Here is a 17514-nt window from a genome sequence, read left to right on the forward strand (position 1 = left end):
GGGAGAGCCAGAATGTTCTATTAAACTAGTCTTTCAGATTGATTTATAAGCCCTGGTAAAGTTATGAGGGCGTTTTAGCATTCCGATTCTTCCGCTAAGCGTTGGCAGATCGGGCGTAAGAGCGAGTGGGAGGGGGAACAAACCTGAGCGGTCTGCACAGTGCAGCCATTGGTTGTGGATGCACAATAGAGGCGAATAATGTTCGCCCCCCCCCCCCCTGCGATCGGCAAGCGTTTAGCGAAATACAGCACACGCTACAACTTTATATTATATGAAGCTTGTTTATCGGTGTTTATTATTGTAATGTGCTTATTGCATGCTCATTGCCCGCCACCAGCTGAACCGGAAACCCAACAGCACACGCAGGACGGCTTGTCAAGCCGAATCTTGCCTCTCCTAATGGCGGCCGGCATTGCAGTTGGCGCAGTACTGGGCTGCATCATTCGACTGACAAATAAGCCCTGGAGCAGGCGGCAGATCATGTACGTCGGCTTCCCAGGTGAATATACATTGCGTTTCTTTGTTTCTTTTACAGCGAAGCTGTTTTTTTTTATTCGATCATACTAAATATGTCTGTAAAGATAACGATACGCCGCGTTTTAGGTGAATGTTTTAAAAGAAATTAGATTGATTCATTACGAACTCGCATGATCGACACAGGTAGATATTTGAATTTATTTGCTGGTTAATATTTTAGTCATTCACGTTAGGGCATATTTTGAAGTTTCGGCAGTGAGAATGTTCTTTCGTTTCGGCGGCAGCTGCTGAAGAGCACTGAAGCATCAGGATGCTTTCGGCATTCTTCAGCATCAATAAATCTTGCAGCCCACATTAGGAACGGATATTTCAAAGGAGATGCTTTAGTTTCATTTCTGGAAATTGACATCAATATACTACCATTGTGTTCTATTTTGCATTTTGAACGTGTCCGGAGGTAAGCATGTGTCAAATTATTTATACATTTTTTTAATTAGCTGCGCTGGCTTTGTATGTTGTAGTGTATTTAAAGTTCAATATTGCACCTTAGGCAACTAACCACCCCGCATTGTTTTAAAACAGTGTTCAATGTAAGATAAAAGAGCTTGCATACAAGCGGTGTCACCTGTGTGAAAAATCGTGATACATAAAGTATCTGCAGTTAAAGTGTTACGCTTCCTCCTGATAAAGTCGCAATTACGTTAGTACTGGCGACTCTTTTTAGAGGCAATAGCTGTTCAGTTGACTACAACTATGCTACAAGAATGTAGGTCCACTTTTAGGAACCGCAAACCCGTGCATCAGGAAGCCGAACTACATTGTGCAATTATTCTATGACGACAGTGCTAGCTCGCAAATACGAGGTCTTCTTCGTCCCCCGTCCTTATAAGTGTACGGTATATCGATGCTGTGAATATGTCGCGTATAACTGTTGAATAGTGTCGGCACTCTCTTTTAAGGGGCTTAAGTGAAAAAACGGCAGTGCGCAATGCGTTTTCGTCATTGCTTGTCTATGCGCCACATGCGCATGTATGCACTGCTGCGAAGGAACAACAGGCGATAAAAGGCCATCTTTTTCTTGGTGCAGGTGAACTGTTCGAGCGCATGATGACTGGTGTGTCCATGCCCATAATCAGCTCCAGCGTTGTGGCCGCACTGGCAAGCAGCCAGCTAAGGCTCATGGGAAGGGTGGGCTTGTGCGCACTCTTTCTGTCGCTCCTCTTCAAGTGCTTTGCCGTGGCTGGAGCCATTGGCATTGCCGTCTTCCTAGCCCCGGGACACGCAGTGCGTCCGGGTGTGGAGGTTCCCAATGTCACTCCTAACGTGCAGCTCTCTGCAGCCACCACAGACCGATTACTGGACCTGATTAGGTAAGACGCTGCAGAAAGACGTCCCATTTTGAACACCGTGCGAGGGAGACCTTTAAGTTCTGCTTGCACAGTAACGCTTGAAAATATCAGCTTCGTATGTACACTTCAACTAGATTATTTTACACTAAAAATCAACTGAGCCTGTTAAGTGTCCCCGGCTACTTCGTGTAGACCCTATACCAAGACTCCACGGGGTTGAAAATGTCATAGTCTACGCTAACCGCTCACTCTCAAATGCTGAAACAAATTATTCTGGGACGGAAGAAGAGTAACCTTGTGATAATTGGAGTTATGGCGAAATTCGGGCCTTACCTAAACGGCACGCACTTAAATATCGGAAGTGACCACCATGCCCTGTGTTGGCTATTAGACTAAGCTATTCTTCAAGCTATTAGACTAAGAAGGCTTAGGTGTGAGGATCATCAGCGAATCTCACAGCAACCTTCGGTTTGGAGATGACATTGTCCTATTCAACAGCATTGGAGACGGATTTCAACAAATGATTGAGGACCTTAACCGAGATAGTGTAAGAGTGGGGATGAAGGTTAAAGATGGGCAGAAGGGAAGTGTAATGTTCAATGCCTTGGCAAGGGAACAAGAATTCAGGATCACCAGTCAGCCTCCAGAGTATGTACAAGAGTACATTTATCCAGATCGTGAGAAAGAAATTTACAGAACAATATATATCGGTTGAAGTGTGTATGTGCAGTCATTACAAAATCCTGACTGGGAGCTTACCACTGTTGTCGAAAAGACAAGTTTACATTACGTTCTACCTGCGCTAACATATGGGGCAAAGACTTGCAGGTTAACAAAGAAGCTCTAGAACAAGTTAACGATCAGTCGAAGAGCGATGAAAAGAAATTTTAGCTGCACGTTAAGAGACAGGAAGAGAGCGGTGAGGATCAGAGAGCAAACGGGGATAGCCGATATGCTAGTTGACATTAGGCGAAAAAAATGCAGCTGGCCAGGCCACGTATTGCGTAAGGCACATACCAGGTGGACCATTAGGATTACCAAATGGGTGACAAGTGAAGGGGAGTACAGCCCAGGACGCCGCAAAATTAGGTGGGATGATGAAATAAGGAAACTTACAGGCGCAAGTTGGAATCCGCTGGCGCAAGACTGGGGCAATTGTCGATCGCAGGGAGAGGCCTTTCGTCCTGCAGTGGACATAAAAATAGGTTGATTATGGTGATAATGAAGCGGACGAGGGCATAGTGAAAACACGTTTGCGACGCAATTTCGGACCATAGAAGTTTCTCCAACTTATTGGCCCCTTGCACTATGAAGGCATTACGCAATAACAGCGGCAATATATATCACTTGAACTTGTCCATGGTGTGAGCCTGAAGCTGCTCTAGCGGCGTTAACAGACGCTAGGACTCACTCTTAACAGCGGAGATGTATAAGCCGGCCGTTAGTCCGTGATTCACGAACAGAAAATGTGAGCCGATCCTGGCGGTAGTGCAGAAAGGATCCAAGCTCAATGGCGCATACCTCTGTGAACTAGCGAAGATGAGCCTGGTTAATTATAGCTAAGCATGGTTGAGACTACTTAGGCTTAATTAGTCATCGATAGCCAATCGATAACTAATGGATAGCTAATCGATAATCGAAAAATAATAAAAAAATCCGAAGACGGTGGGGATGACTTGGTAGTGCTTAGCCTAGGCCAAAAGCCAGGACTAGCAAGGTGACCATCAGCTCCGCTGTTTCTTTAGCATTGCGCCTCCAGTGCAAGCTCGCTAACTTCTTTTTGCTTGGGTATTTTTCTTTACTACTTCTGCTTTTTGTACTTTGCTCTCGTGTTGTGTACGTAACATCGCGGCCATATTATAAGAGGGGGGGGGGGGGATTCACATGCGCAAATTGTTTATTCTTATTCTGGCGACCGCTATTTCTCCTGCTAACAGTCTTCAAACTTATCGCTCGGCGCAATGCCCTCCTGCTTGCACCCGAACATTTGTTTTATTTTAGACGATTCAATCTCTTGCCTAAGTAGTCGCCGCACCTTCTGTAGTTAGACTGCATGCGAAACGCAAATCGTGTCGCACTGTCGCGCTCAACATAAACTACAACATGCTTGCACTTTGCAACACGCTTTCGCATTGTAGATCATCATGAGCACAATAGCATATTTTCAAGGACACGCGAGCACCGGCGAATACGCTGTAATAACCAACGAGCCTTGTATGACTCGTTCATACGCTTGACCTCAAATCAGATTTCGACGATCGCGGACGGTGCCCACCGCTATCTCTGGGCTTTGAGTGTCACTTGCTTTTCAGGTCACAAGTCCGCCCAGTAAACAGTTAGTTTTGTGACCCAGTTTGTAATTTTCCTGTGGTCTTCCCCCACCATACAACATGACAGTAGTGTTACAGATAAACAAGGAACTGCGATGTGTAAACAAAGCTCCGCGCCGAAATCGAAATAGACAAGGAACGAGATGTGGGGAGATTCGGAGAGGTGTTTATAAGCTCTCCTTAACTCTTGGTGGCAGCGGCGAGGTCCCCATGCCGACCTGAACGACTCTAGGTAAACGGTTTTCACAATAACATTGTAATGAATGTGTTAAAAGGAAACTTCCCTTACCTCTTCCTCCCATTTCCCCGCTGCTGCTGCTGGCTGCTGTTGCGGCGAATAACTAGACGAATGCGTGGATTCTACTGAAGGTTGTGTCGTCGTCACGCTGTCGTCCAATGTCATGCCTGTTGGCTAATCCTTGCACGACTGGTCGGTGCAGGACATAGTGAAAACCAACCACGAATAGAGTTGGAATTAATCGATCCCGACTGACCGTTGCCTGACATGGTGAAGGAAACCTCGGATGTACTGTGAATTAGGGCAGGCCACAGCGACAGGTGACGTACGCGAGCTGCAACACTAACACGCCGCCACTGTCATGATGTCACCGTCCCTTTATCGCCTTCACACCATTCAGACCATACTTTCGTTGACATGTCATCGTCATCTTTCCGCCGCTTTCACTCTATCACTGTGACGTTGAGATATCGTCGGTATCTTTCATCATCGTCATGTCATTGTCGTCATCGCGTAGTTATCACAGAGTCGCCGTCATGGCGCCTTGGTTATTCCATCCTCGTCATTCTCTCGTAGTTATTTCGCAGTCGTCATCCCAGGGTGTAATGTTTTTGTCCTGATCACGTCGCCGGCATACTAATCTCATCGTGCCGTTTTCGTGATACCATAAATAATAATTTTAGCACAATGTCGTCATGCTGTGCTCGTAATTTCAGGCTCGTAATTTTCTCGGTCACACCATCTTATCACACACATCACACCGGTCACACACATCATATCATCGTCATAACGCTGTCGTCATTACACCGGTTTCGTCATACTATTTTCGTCACTCAATCTCCGTACTATCCACGTCATACTATCCCATGGTTGTCATGAAGTCGTCAGCGTCACACTGTCATCATACCTTCGTTACTCCAGCGTCGTCATCACATGGCCGTCCTCGCGCCATCCTTGTCACTTCAGCGTCTACGTCCCATAGTACTGATGTAGCCATCATCCCACCATCACCTGCATACTAGTGCCATCATGGCATGATCACCGCGACCCGGTCCTCATGCGATATCGCCATGACGTTCTAGGTCGTTCTGTCGTGGTCATTTTGTCCTAGTGGTTATAGTGCCATCATGAGATCTTCGTCATTTCGTCGTCATTCTTGTGTTGTCATTAAACGGCCATCTTTATTCCGTCATGCTCGTTCTATTGTGGCAAGTTTTTCTGTGTCATAACTCGCACGTTCATGATTGAGTGCATCAAATTATGTTCTCAGGTTATGTTCCCAGTAAAAATGTGCCCAACTGGGTCATCTGGTTTTTACTTACAAATGGTCGCTAAGTAGAAGCAGTGCATTAAAGCCATTGATTTATTTATAATTTTACTTTTATTGCAGGAACCTATTTCCATCCAACATAATCAGCGCCCATATGACAACAGTAAGTTATTTTTGCTTTCTATAAAAAATTCGTCCCGCTTATTTTTTTAAATTTTCATTTCATTATACGTATAGCGTATATTACGTTGGGGCCGGCGTACTTCAAAACCCACCGTCAACGATAGCTCTTTGGCATGACAGCATTTGATGTTATTATGTTATTCCATGTGAAGGTGTGCTGTGGAGATCATCTCGGAAAGTTTTTGTTGGTTCTGTGTGCCCTCTGGAAAGTACCCTTACAGTGTAAGATATGGCGACACGAAATGTCCTAATACGGCGATGACATAACTTTTACTGTTATGTGTATAAGCTGTTAAGGGCTCACTCTTCGATGGTAACGTCCGCCAATAGAGAAAAATTTTTTATTGGCCGTGTGCTGTATGTGCGAGTGAAAGCGCGCAAGGCCGAGGGATGCGCACTTTCACGGGGAGCGAACGCACGGCCGCGAGCAAACGCGCCTTCCCAATGGAAGGGGAGCGGTGGGCGAGGAGGGCATCGAGGCACCCTAGACAATGCACGTGCGTGCCCGCTCTCCACTGCGGCGCATGCGCGCAGCCCTGTCGGCCTCTGCCGCTGACTCTCTCTGGGCTCTCGCCCTCCTCTCCCCTAACAGTGTCGACAACAGCGTTTAGCCGGTCTGTCACGTAGCCAGCGTTTTGAAAGCGGATGTGTGCGGTCACACAAAAAACGCGCGCAACTATTGTCGACGACGGCGGCGTTTTGCCCGCGTTCCCAACGAACGCGCGCGGCGTTGGTAACGTGTTTATGAAGGACGTGCCAACCTTTGCCGTACACCCTATGGCGGTGTACCGTAGCGGCCATAAGGCCATGGTCCCTGTGGTCACTAAATAAATATAAACCACCGTCTCACATATATTTCTCATTCTTTATTATTAAAATAACCAATTACACCATCACCAATTAATAGTCATATTTGAAATACATAATTCCCACCATAGTACAGCTTCGCTGCTCTTCCATCTCCACCCCAGTGGAAGGGCTGACAATTTTTATACGCATTTCTGCGCAAACTTCCGGGAATATTATCTCGAAACTGGTGTCATCCCGAGAATTCGTTCCAAGTGGATCCGCCTTGTGAACTCCACGGCTACAATTTGTAAATTACAATATGGGCCATCAGGTAATTTGTTAAAATTTAATTAGTGAATTTCTGTAAATTATTCGATTATGCATTGCAATCTTTTGTGCAAGTAATGTCCGCCTCTTCGAGCAGACCAGCTCATGAATGAGAATTGTGCTATCTGCCACAGGCAACCTTTAAAAATTTGTAAAATGTTCCCTGAAACACCCGTTATATATATATAACGGGTAACAGGTAACGGGTAACCCGTAACAATATATATATATATATTGTTACGGGGACGTTGGGAGAATCGACGAAGTCAAAGATGTATATATATATATATATATATATATATATACCCACATACACGCCCTTCTATGGAGTCAATCTACTCTCTACCATGTGACCAACTTTTCACTCTTCACAAATGCAGAGTTTTGGACATGACACTGCTAATTGTATCGCTGCAAAATGTATTCACACTGGTACATAAACTCAAGCGTTACTTTCAAATGTTCACTGTTATATCTTGCCACCCATTGGCACAACAGCTACACAGAAGTATATATATATATATATATATATATATATATATAGCGCTACTGGCGGTGGTCTGCTCCTGACCACCATCAGTGGCATTTGGCTCTTTGAAGAGGAAGGATGTTTGTCGAGTGGGCTCTTGGACAACACTTTGTAATGTGGCGAATGTGATTTACATAATGAATTCGGGGCCTTAAGGAGGCACGACGTAATGCTAATGCATTTCTCGCGCATTTACCGCTAAATATCCACTGAATGACTTTTTTTAAATTTCCCTCACCATCTATGCAAGACCAACTAGCCCTACATTTCGTTCTTCCTTACTATAAAACAGGCACCATACGAGCAAACAATGACAAGATGTTGAATATTTGCCAGAATATAATATCGCAAATTCACATGTTCAGCTGCGGTGTTAAATGCTAACAGGTTCCTGTGGTACGTTTTCAGATCTTCACCTACGATCTCGCTAAAGTAAAGACTGCACAGGGGAAGTACGTTGGTGAGTGGATATTTTATGCGTACAAAAAGTGAGTGCGTGCTCTTTGTGAGCCAATTTGTCCTTCATTGTGGCAAGGCTAGCCTTACGAATGCTTTCTGCCTCTGGACATAATGCTCTAGAGAAATGCGCCTTGGTATTGCACAAGAAACCGATTTTAAGCTTGTATGTATAATCAAGCCAAAAGCTCCTGTGAGGTTACATGTGGGTGAATTGCTCCGCATGACTTTTAAACAGCATGCAGAAACTGTTGTCATGGATGTTCAAGATTCAAGTGAAAGTTTTTTTTTTGCTTTTCCTGCTCACTATTCACACGCATGCACATTATAAAACGCATGTTGCAATTTTATTCTTCTTAAAGAAGTCCTAGTAACTTCTGGCTTCCACCGCAGTACAGCATATCTATATTTTAGTCTAAATTTGATACGATACAGACTTTTGTAAGGATAAACGACCGCGCCCTATACGTGCCCAACAGTAATGATTTGCAATCTATAACTTAAATTGTTGCACAAAGATTACGGGAAGGAAGAACCACGACGTCTAATACGTACCGAAATGCAATCACTATCAGCCGCTTATTGTGTCTACTGTGAAAACTTAGTTTCCCAAAGTTAGCAGAAACAGTTTATCACCCTCGTAGATACGTAACTGTCTACCACCCTCACAGATATTTGCTGCAACAGTACACATAAACTCATGCAATAAAATCAGTTTTATATGCCATCTACACGCTTATTACAGGGTAAGATATGTGAAATGTATGGTAATATGCATTAGTGTGCGACGATTTAACCCTTTTGTCTTGCTAGCGCACTTCGCTCGGTATTAAGTGAAGTAAACATTTAATGAAGCGAAACAAAGGATAGAAGAAACGAATTCTTCTTTCGTTGAAATGAGTACATTGAAGGTAAAAAGAAATGAAAGTAGACAAACAGGCAAACTGTTTGTCCACGCGTCACATCAGGGAGCCGAACCCTGATGTTCTGCATCACGCGTTCGGTCATTTGCCTACTAAGGTGCCGCGGTGGTGATTCTCCAGTCCATTTAATTAGCTACTTCTGTGCGTGCCCACAATTAGCCCAGGAAGCTTTACCTATCACCGCTTCTTACCTGAGACCGGCTGTGAATCGCCCTTTTAAGCGCGGGCTCCGCATGGTGCATGAGCATGAGAGCAGGTAAATGGCCAAATAACCCAGGTATGCTATCTCATCACAAATCGAAGCCCTCACTATGCAGTAAGGAAGAAGAACAAAGGGACATGTGGCCCAGTAGGATGGAGCCCACCATGTCTTTTAATTATTGTCTCCCAATCAGATCAGAAGTCCCGCATTTCTGCAAAAAAAAAGGTGAAGCAGCAGACTGCCGATGGATCTCTCTAAGGGAAGCGAAGATTAAGTATTGTTATGACATTGTTCAGAATATAGTCTTCTATGAACTAAAAAAGTAACCTTGTTTATATTCCGTGAAGATGGCAACAATGGTATAGTAATGTATAAGCAAAGTTCAAATTATGTGTTAATTTGGCTCTCGCGGTAGGATGCGTATTGATGCGTTCCAGGGCATTACAAGTCTGTTTTACAACCTCGCGGAATTCAGCCTTCTGTCCTGTTATAAGTGTAATAGCCATTGATGATACCTTACTGAAATTACTGAAAACATTTCATTGAAACCGCATGCGAAGTTTGGTCGTTGAATGGACAACAGTGTTTGTAAAAAAACACCGCCCAAGCACTCCGTACAGATGGTTTACCAGCGAAGCTGAAACGTGCGGCCCCGCTGTTTAGCAGTGGGTTAATCCCGATGCTGTATTAAAGCGTTTCTCAATTATTGGTTACATGTTTGTGTTTCTAGTGGAACGCAAGCGCAATGGCGGGCGGATGCTGCTAACCACGAAGCCCAGCTAGAGCGTACTAGAATGCGGTCGAGTGGGACGAGCGGCTGGCAGTGTTGCCAGGTCCGACGAGGTGGCGTAGCCAAAAGCTAGAGAAGTTGTAGCCCAAATGTAGCCAAACAGAAAAAAAGTGCAAAATATTTAGTAGCCAATATAGCCATTTTTATTTGCAATTTTATGTGTGTATACATTTTCACAAGCCGCGAAAACATAGCGCACTGCGGACTGTGTCCTCGTCTCAGATTGCTTTCAAGATACAGCGGCACGGGCGGGCACACGCGGCCGCCCGGGCAGCGACATTCCAATTGCTAGTAGATACAGCGGGGGCGTGGCACTGCGGGTCACGTGACTTCCGCTTAACACGTCTTGTCATGGCAATCGTGCAGCCCCAAGGCGCTTAGAGACATAATCGTTTAGGGACTTTTGAGGCACTGGTCTGGCTGCTAGTTAGGGAGCGTGGCTCTCTCTCCGGGACCGCGCGCAGCGACCTTGCCGAGCGCAGCTCCTACGTGCGTAGGGAGCGAATCGTTTAGGGCGCGTTGAATGTCGGGCGGTGTCTGGGCCACGCCGGCCGCGCTTTATTATTGAAGTGTTGGTTCTAGTGGCGGAAATCTTTGCCGTGGTGGTAGTGTGGCATGACGGCTTTTGATCTCGGTGAACTGTGGTGGTGTAAACAAGCGGATTTACAGGCTGCGAGAGAGAAACGATGATATTCCTAAATAAACGCATCACTGTTTTGATGATCCAAATATAATCTCGCTATCAGGGAGGAAGCAGTCTACCTGACTGGAGCAGTATTTTTTTATTTGGGGTTGTGCTACGCTGCGCACCACCAGACCCCACGACCGCCACTTCGCGTCGGCGCCCGGCACTGCGGCTTCCGCCGCAGCACCGGGGTGCAAACGCGAGTAGTATCCGCTTGTTTACACCACCACAGTTCACCGAGATCAAAAGCCGTCATGCCACACCACCACTACTACAAGGATTTCCGCCACCAGAACAAACGCTACAATAATAAAGCGCGGCCGGCGTGGGCCAGACACCGCCAGACATTCGAGGCGCCCTAAATGATTCGCTTCGCGCGTAGGATATGCGCTCGGCAAAGTCGCTGCGCCCGGTCCCGGAGATAAGAGGGCCACGCTCAGCGAAGACCAGTGCCTCAAAAGTCCCTAAGCAATTATGTCCCTAGGCACATGGGAGCTCCACGATTGCCATGACCACACGTGTTAAGCGGAAGTCTCCGCTTAACAGCGGAGACTAGCAATTTTAAAGTCGCGCCCGGGCAGCCCGAAGTACAACGCCCCCTCACCCCCTCCCTCCCCTCTTCCCGAGCCTTGCGCCCGACGGAAGACGGACTGCTTCGTCCCCACTTTAGTCTCCTTCGTTTGAGACATTGAGCCGCGATCGCCGGCTCACCCTAGCACGATTTCACTCGCACAAACAGCATACGGCGCCCTGCGACGATTTTATCGCTCTTGGTATTTCTACCGAACCTCACTGCAATGACGACGCCGACGGCAGAAATGCACCTGGAGTGTCCATATAATTGCTATCGCAATAAAAGTTCATCAGCAAGTGCAGGAAAGCCTTACACAGAGGTGAAACACAATGTCATTGTTTCAAGTGGCCCCGGGTAACTGTACGTTACACTGACTTCTCTTTATGGGTGTTAGTGGTAGGAATTGGATAAAGTTTAAGGTTTCTTGCTTTAAAAAAAATCGCCGGCAGATCGCTGTGGGGATCGATGTTATGCGAATCAGTCTGCGGGGAGCCTACCAAGTTAACGAAACGACCATGAGATCACGAAGACGTAGGCGGCTCTTTCATGACCTACATTACACGCATGTCATGGCATTCATTTCATGAATAATCAGGAGTCCCTTTAGCTACACCTAGGAGACCTTGAGGCGAAAACCTTAGCCATGGTCATGACTATGACTTCGACCATGAGCCTTTAGCATTTTCCGTCACTTAGTACCACATCCGAACCCCTTCCATTGGTTTTGAGTGGTAATCTTTTTTCGCTGAGTCATTCTCATTTTTCCTGAGTAATGGTCATGACTATTACTTCTACCACAATCCTTTGTGTTTCCTTCACTTAGTGCCCACGTCCGAACATATTCCAGTGGTTTTTGAGTGTTATTCTTTTTTCGCCGAGTTATTGTCATTTTCGCGCAGTCATTCTCATGACTATGACTTCTAGCACCATCCCTAAGTGTTTCCTTCACTTTATACCCACGTCCGAACCCATTCCAGTGGCTTCTGAGTGCTAATCTTTTTTCGCGCTGTGGGCGTTTCGTTTCATGATATTTGTTTGTCGATTGTCATTCTCTAAATTCCGAGGAATAGCTTTGCCAAGAATGCAAGACAAGGTATGAGCAACATTATTGATAAAGTGGTGTGACATACCTTAACATGGTTGGGGATTATTTTCTCGGCCGCGGGCGCGAATGCCGACGCCGACGCCGGCCTTTCTGCGACACGGGGCCATAAACGCTGTCGCGTTAAAATAGTATTGAGCCAGTGCTGGAAATGGTGTCGCGATCGTCATTAACTATATTTCCCACTGTATTAAGAGAACCTTACGTCACAGCGAGCTTACAATGAGTCGAATTGGGGGGCATCATATGTCTAATTTGTGACTAAACATTAACGCTTCTTCCTTAATCGTGACATCAACAAATATTTACTTAGCCCTCGTTGTTTCCTTATTTTCGTGCGTTACCAGAGTTACCCTCGTCCAACTGAACGACTCGCCTTGTTCATACCTCGTGGAACTAGCGGGCAGGATATTAGGAATGGGTAATCAAAATTCAAATACGCGGTTTGTTCACAGCCGTTGTAGTAAATTACGCAAACACCCGCACGAATTAGCTTTAGGTACATCTTGAGAAGCGGCATAGTTTTCATCTGACTCTTGAGAAAAAATGACTTCCAGATGCATCTAAATTCGCTGAAAAGGTGGAACTTGATGTGCATGCGAAGTTGAAGATGTGTGTGTGTTTGTGTTATGTAGGGGTCTGCCGGCTATGTGTGCCAGGCTAACCCCACCTGCTGCAACACTACCACCTTAAGTGGATCGTCAGCTAAAACTAAGACGGCAGATTTGTGCCGAACCTTGCAGAGTCACAACACACTTTTCTTACGAGTGATTGCGTTAAGAATTTCACTTGCGTTTAAATTAACCACCTAATTTGCAACATTGTCCGTGAATCACTCACGAGTTGGAAACCTTGCCCACCTCTAACATTTTTGGTCACTTTTTACAACTATGGATTTGAAGAAGTCTTCTTTTTCGCTACACTTTTCGCGGTAATACTTCTCCCAGGGCACCAGGCTGACTTATTGACATAACTTGCCCTGTTATTTGCTGCTAAAGCCGTAATACTCCAGACACATTGAAGTTCGCCTGCACATTGCCCGTAACCTACCTTTAATAATAGTCAAATTCAAATATTACCAAAGTGAATTGATTATTCCACTAATAACAGCAGAAAAACCTAATACAAACCCAAATAATGCATGAGAATGTAAAACAATGCGTCAGTACTTCTTGCAACACTTCTAATCAAGCCAGAAACATTAAACGTTCCGCGAAAATTTCACATAAGACTCCACCGTTTCCTGCACTTGCAAACTCCGTGTAACGAAGAGTCTTTTCGGTGAAACTGAGAAACATAGCGTAACGTATTTCGAGCACTTCCTATGGAAATATATTGCGAGGGCTCTAATTTGACCCACACATACCAATTTGCTGTAATTGCCCTGCTATTTTTGCTAAATTTCGCCTTGCCAGTACAAATTCAGCCAGTGAATAACACACTCATAACGATGCCGAGTGCTTTAATAAATAATTTATTGCAAAGGCCACAATTCAACCACGCACTTTTCAGTTTGGCTAGAGGTAACCGTTAATGTGCCCCTTGATTTAGCATATAAAGAACACTGGGGAAAGCTATTGCCGAAACTGGTATAACGCATGAAATTAGGAAATAAGCGAGGGTACATTTTTATTGCGAAATATATTTATGATAGGAACAGTAAAGTGTCGCCAGGCATGATGCCTTACATGCCATGCCCCCCATTCCACCAACATAGTGAAGTCACTCTTTTTTACTCCTTTGGGAAATATTGCGGATTATGTCTGTATGATACTCAAGGACGCTTGAATAATTAATCTTGTACATAGCCTGTAATTAACTACACTTCTCGTTCGTCACTCTCAACATCATTCCTACTTCAAAAAAATATAAACGACGTGCTTCACATAGTTTACAGAGGCTACTGGGAAAAGCCACTACACGCCTTGTATTAAACACGAAAAACTGGAGATCAAAAGTATTCAGAAGTTATTTTTGAACCACATATTTACCAAAATTTTAAAATTTATGTGCACATCAACCATTGAAAGGACCCTATTCCCTGTGATTATTACCGCTCAGCCAATATTGGTTCTTCCAGGAAAGCGGTGAAACTTTGTAGGTGTTTCATATAACGCCTCTAAAGCTGCACGAAACGACGGTTAACCCATATTTAAATAACCCCAAATTAACAAACACACTTCGAAATTTGCCTGCATACCGCCCAGGGTAGACGTTCCTCACTTCCCTCAAATTATAAACTTCAGGAGTAATCATGATTTTTCGTAAAAGATCGAAAAACCGGATATAACGTTTTTGAGAGCTTATAATCGCATGAACAGTTTGCTGTAAAATTTCTTCATGAAACTCTCGAATGCGTCAAACAAACCACACCGCTATCGTGCAGCAAAGTGTGCTGTACGAACAGACTGAATGGCTGCTTAAATGCTCATCTTAGAAAGCACACGCTACTTTCAGGGATTCTGCAAGCTTAAATCTGGCCGCACAAAGGAGGCGCTGTCAGTGCGACCCACTCTTTCACCAAACCACAGCTCTGTTCAAAAATGGAAATCAAACAGGCCGACAGATAACCGAGGCCTATCACATGCACCTAGAATCCATGTCATGCGTTAGCCAAACGTCTATTTGAGTGCATCAAAACGAAACAGTGTTTGAATTATCTTATTTATCGACACCCTTCTACATCTGGTACCCACCACGTGACCTAAGCCTTTATAATGATTTGTCAAGCAATAAACTTTCAATTGTCAGTCAGCGTTCGTGTCGTCCATTCCTTGTCCCTCATCTGTGTCGCGCTGCACATATACGTAAAAATGTTAACCAACCAACTCGCCCATGTTTTGAATTGTCCGGGTTAAATTGGAGAAACTGAAATTTCCAGTTTAAAGGTTTGCAATAAACTGCTCCACTGGAAGTTGCGCTGTTATTCTGTAAAGTCGCATAATTGTTATGTCTACATGCCTTCTTACCTAGCTGTTTAATGCTTCTCGGAATATCGTGAGCACTGTTCATAACTGTATTCCTCTTCATTTGTACATATCATCACCATTTTGCGCATCATCTTCCCCTCTCTGGTTGGTACTAGAATAAGACAGCTTCCTCAGAATATTGGCTTCAGATAGTACCGGAAAGTAAAGAAAGGTACTGCAAAGTTTTTCTGGTTTAAAAATCCGCTTAGTAAAAACTCAATATTTAAGACCTAAATAATTAACGAGCTGTGAATTTGAAACGGCGAGCGTGCAGTGGTTAGCATAAAGGCTGCTTGCTCTCAGTTCACTGGAGTATTCCAATGGAGCACCCCATGCACTTTACGAGGGAGGTAAGAGATGATAGCGAGAGCGAAAAAGCTACAAGATGCTCTCACGTTACCTGGTTATTCGATTGTATTCATCTGCTTATCCAATTTTTCTTCCTGCTCGTGCGCTGGCAATCAGATCACTGTGTCCTTCAAGTCACTAAGGCTGAAAAAATAGCGAGAACAGAGGGAGTTTACCAGCCCTCTCAAACAAAAACAAAAACAGCGCAATGCAGGCTGTATGGTGGTGAGGCGAACTTTTTCACGCGGAAGGACTCTGAAATGAACAACATTGCTACTGACTAAGAGTAATAGAAAATGCGACAGTATAAACAAGTATCGACGCTAATGCATCAACAGCTACGTTAGAGCTCATATTTGATATACGTCGACGCTCATACAAACTGCTCAATACCACGTGCAGCACGTACATGTTGTCCGACTGCATGGGTGTTCGCTCTGACAAAAGGAGAAATCATAACGTAGGTACTTTTTAGCTAATATCTGTGCCTATTAGCACGTATATTATACGTACTCGAGTGTTTAAATTGCATGTACTAACAGACGCATATCCCGTAACTTACTTTTTGGACCGTTGTTGTTACTACTCGTATCAAGTAAAAAATAAAAAATCAAGTTTTCTCTACATATTTTAGCCGTGTTCCTTCATGCGCAGGTGGAGAGGTGACCTTCCACCGATATGATACAGACGACACGAACCAGCTAGGCTTGCTAAGCTTCAGCATTCTTCTGGGACTGACGCTCTCAGCGTTTCGCCAGGAACAGAATGTGGTGTTAAACGTATTCGTCAGCTTGAGCAACGCCCTGGTCACTGCAACGCACATGCTTTTGTGGTTCGGGCCGGTTGGACTCTGCTCGATAACTATGAAGCTTGTGCTCGAGGCTAAGGGTCTAGAGGTAAGTGTCTGTATTTTGGTGTTCAGTTTTGTGTCTGCCTGCTTGCTCTGCCGCATTTATATAAATCATTCCCTTATTTTACGCAAGATAAGCAAGGCCTATTGTGAATGTTCAAATGAGCGGCATGAGACCGGTCACTCTAAAAGTATTATACCCTTTGCGTGCTCGGCTAGATTGAAATATTTAAATTTTTTGTAAGCTTTTCTGCCAAATGATCGATAAGCGTTGGCCGTGTGTTCAATAGCACTTGTTACCCAATGCTTTACAGAGGATTTCATCAGTGCCCACGCAGAAATATTGGAATGTGCCGCCATCATTATTCGATGAATGGGTTGTTTCGTGCTAAAAAACACAAACGAAAGTAAGGGAAGCCATCTTTGCAGATGAAAAAAACTGGATTTTGAGCGTTCACGTTTATCTGTCTCTCGTATTTTATGCCACCTAAATAAAGATAAAATATTAACTAAGAAGTGTACGATCATTCACTTTGCGTAGGGCCGTCATCGCCGCTTAAAGGCGCTAAATGACGCGTGATGGACGCTGTGTTGCTATAGCTAAAATGCAGAAGGCAGTACATTTCACGCAGATACTCGGACTGTAAACGAAGACACGAAACAGTAAACATAGGGCTACATTCAGCAATGTTTTTTTTTTGTTCAGGACTGTTATGCTTATACCGTGCTTATCGGCACACCTCTCTTGTGGCACATCAAAAACTATGCACACAGATTGCAAGAAATCAATAACCTGCCATGCAAGATAGCCCCAGAGCAGATATTCCCGTTCCTTAAAAGACGAGGACGCTAATGGTTTGCTGACGCATGCAACTCTAAATGTGGGTCGTGTTAATGATCAACCGGGGTTCACCTCCAAATTTGATTAAACAAGACCAATACAATGCAGCGATATGCCGTTGCACAAATGTTCAACTGAAGTTTAATCGGGGAAAATGCCAACGGCATTGCCAAACATCTGATTGTTTCCTTTTATCTCTCACAAACATAACCGCGTCGAGTTCTTATCAAATTAGCCGTGAAATAATGCGTTTCACATTTATCCCTTTGAAGAGGATTGTAT

The 17514-nt window shown here is 44.6% G+C and overlaps 1 protein-coding gene across 1 annotated transcript in view; it reads left to right on the plus strand.

Annotated features, from left to right (window-relative positions):
- The first annotated feature begins 309 nt into the window (after positions 1 to 309).
- Positions 310 to 17514, plus strand: part of LOC119449017 (excitatory amino acid transporter) — a 44182-nt gene continuing 26977 nt past the window's right edge. The window contains exons 1-5 of the mRNA XM_049666613.1: positions 310 to 499; positions 1565 to 1847; positions 5785 to 5827; positions 7901 to 7952; positions 16196 to 16437. Coding sequence (XP_049522570.1) covers positions 400 to 499; positions 1565 to 1847; positions 5785 to 5827; positions 7901 to 7952; positions 16196 to 16437 — 720 coding nt within the window. The 5' untranslated portion in view covers positions 310 to 399. The remainder of the gene's footprint in view (positions 500 to 1564; positions 1848 to 5784; positions 5828 to 7900; positions 7953 to 16195; positions 16438 to 17514) is intronic.

This window comes from Dermacentor silvarum, chromosome 4 (genome assembly GCF_013339745.2).
Source record: "Dermacentor silvarum isolate Dsil-2018 chromosome 4, BIME_Dsil_1.4, whole genome shotgun sequence".
Taxonomy (NCBI): Eukaryota; Metazoa; Arthropoda; class Arachnida; order Ixodida; family Ixodidae; genus Dermacentor; species Dermacentor silvarum.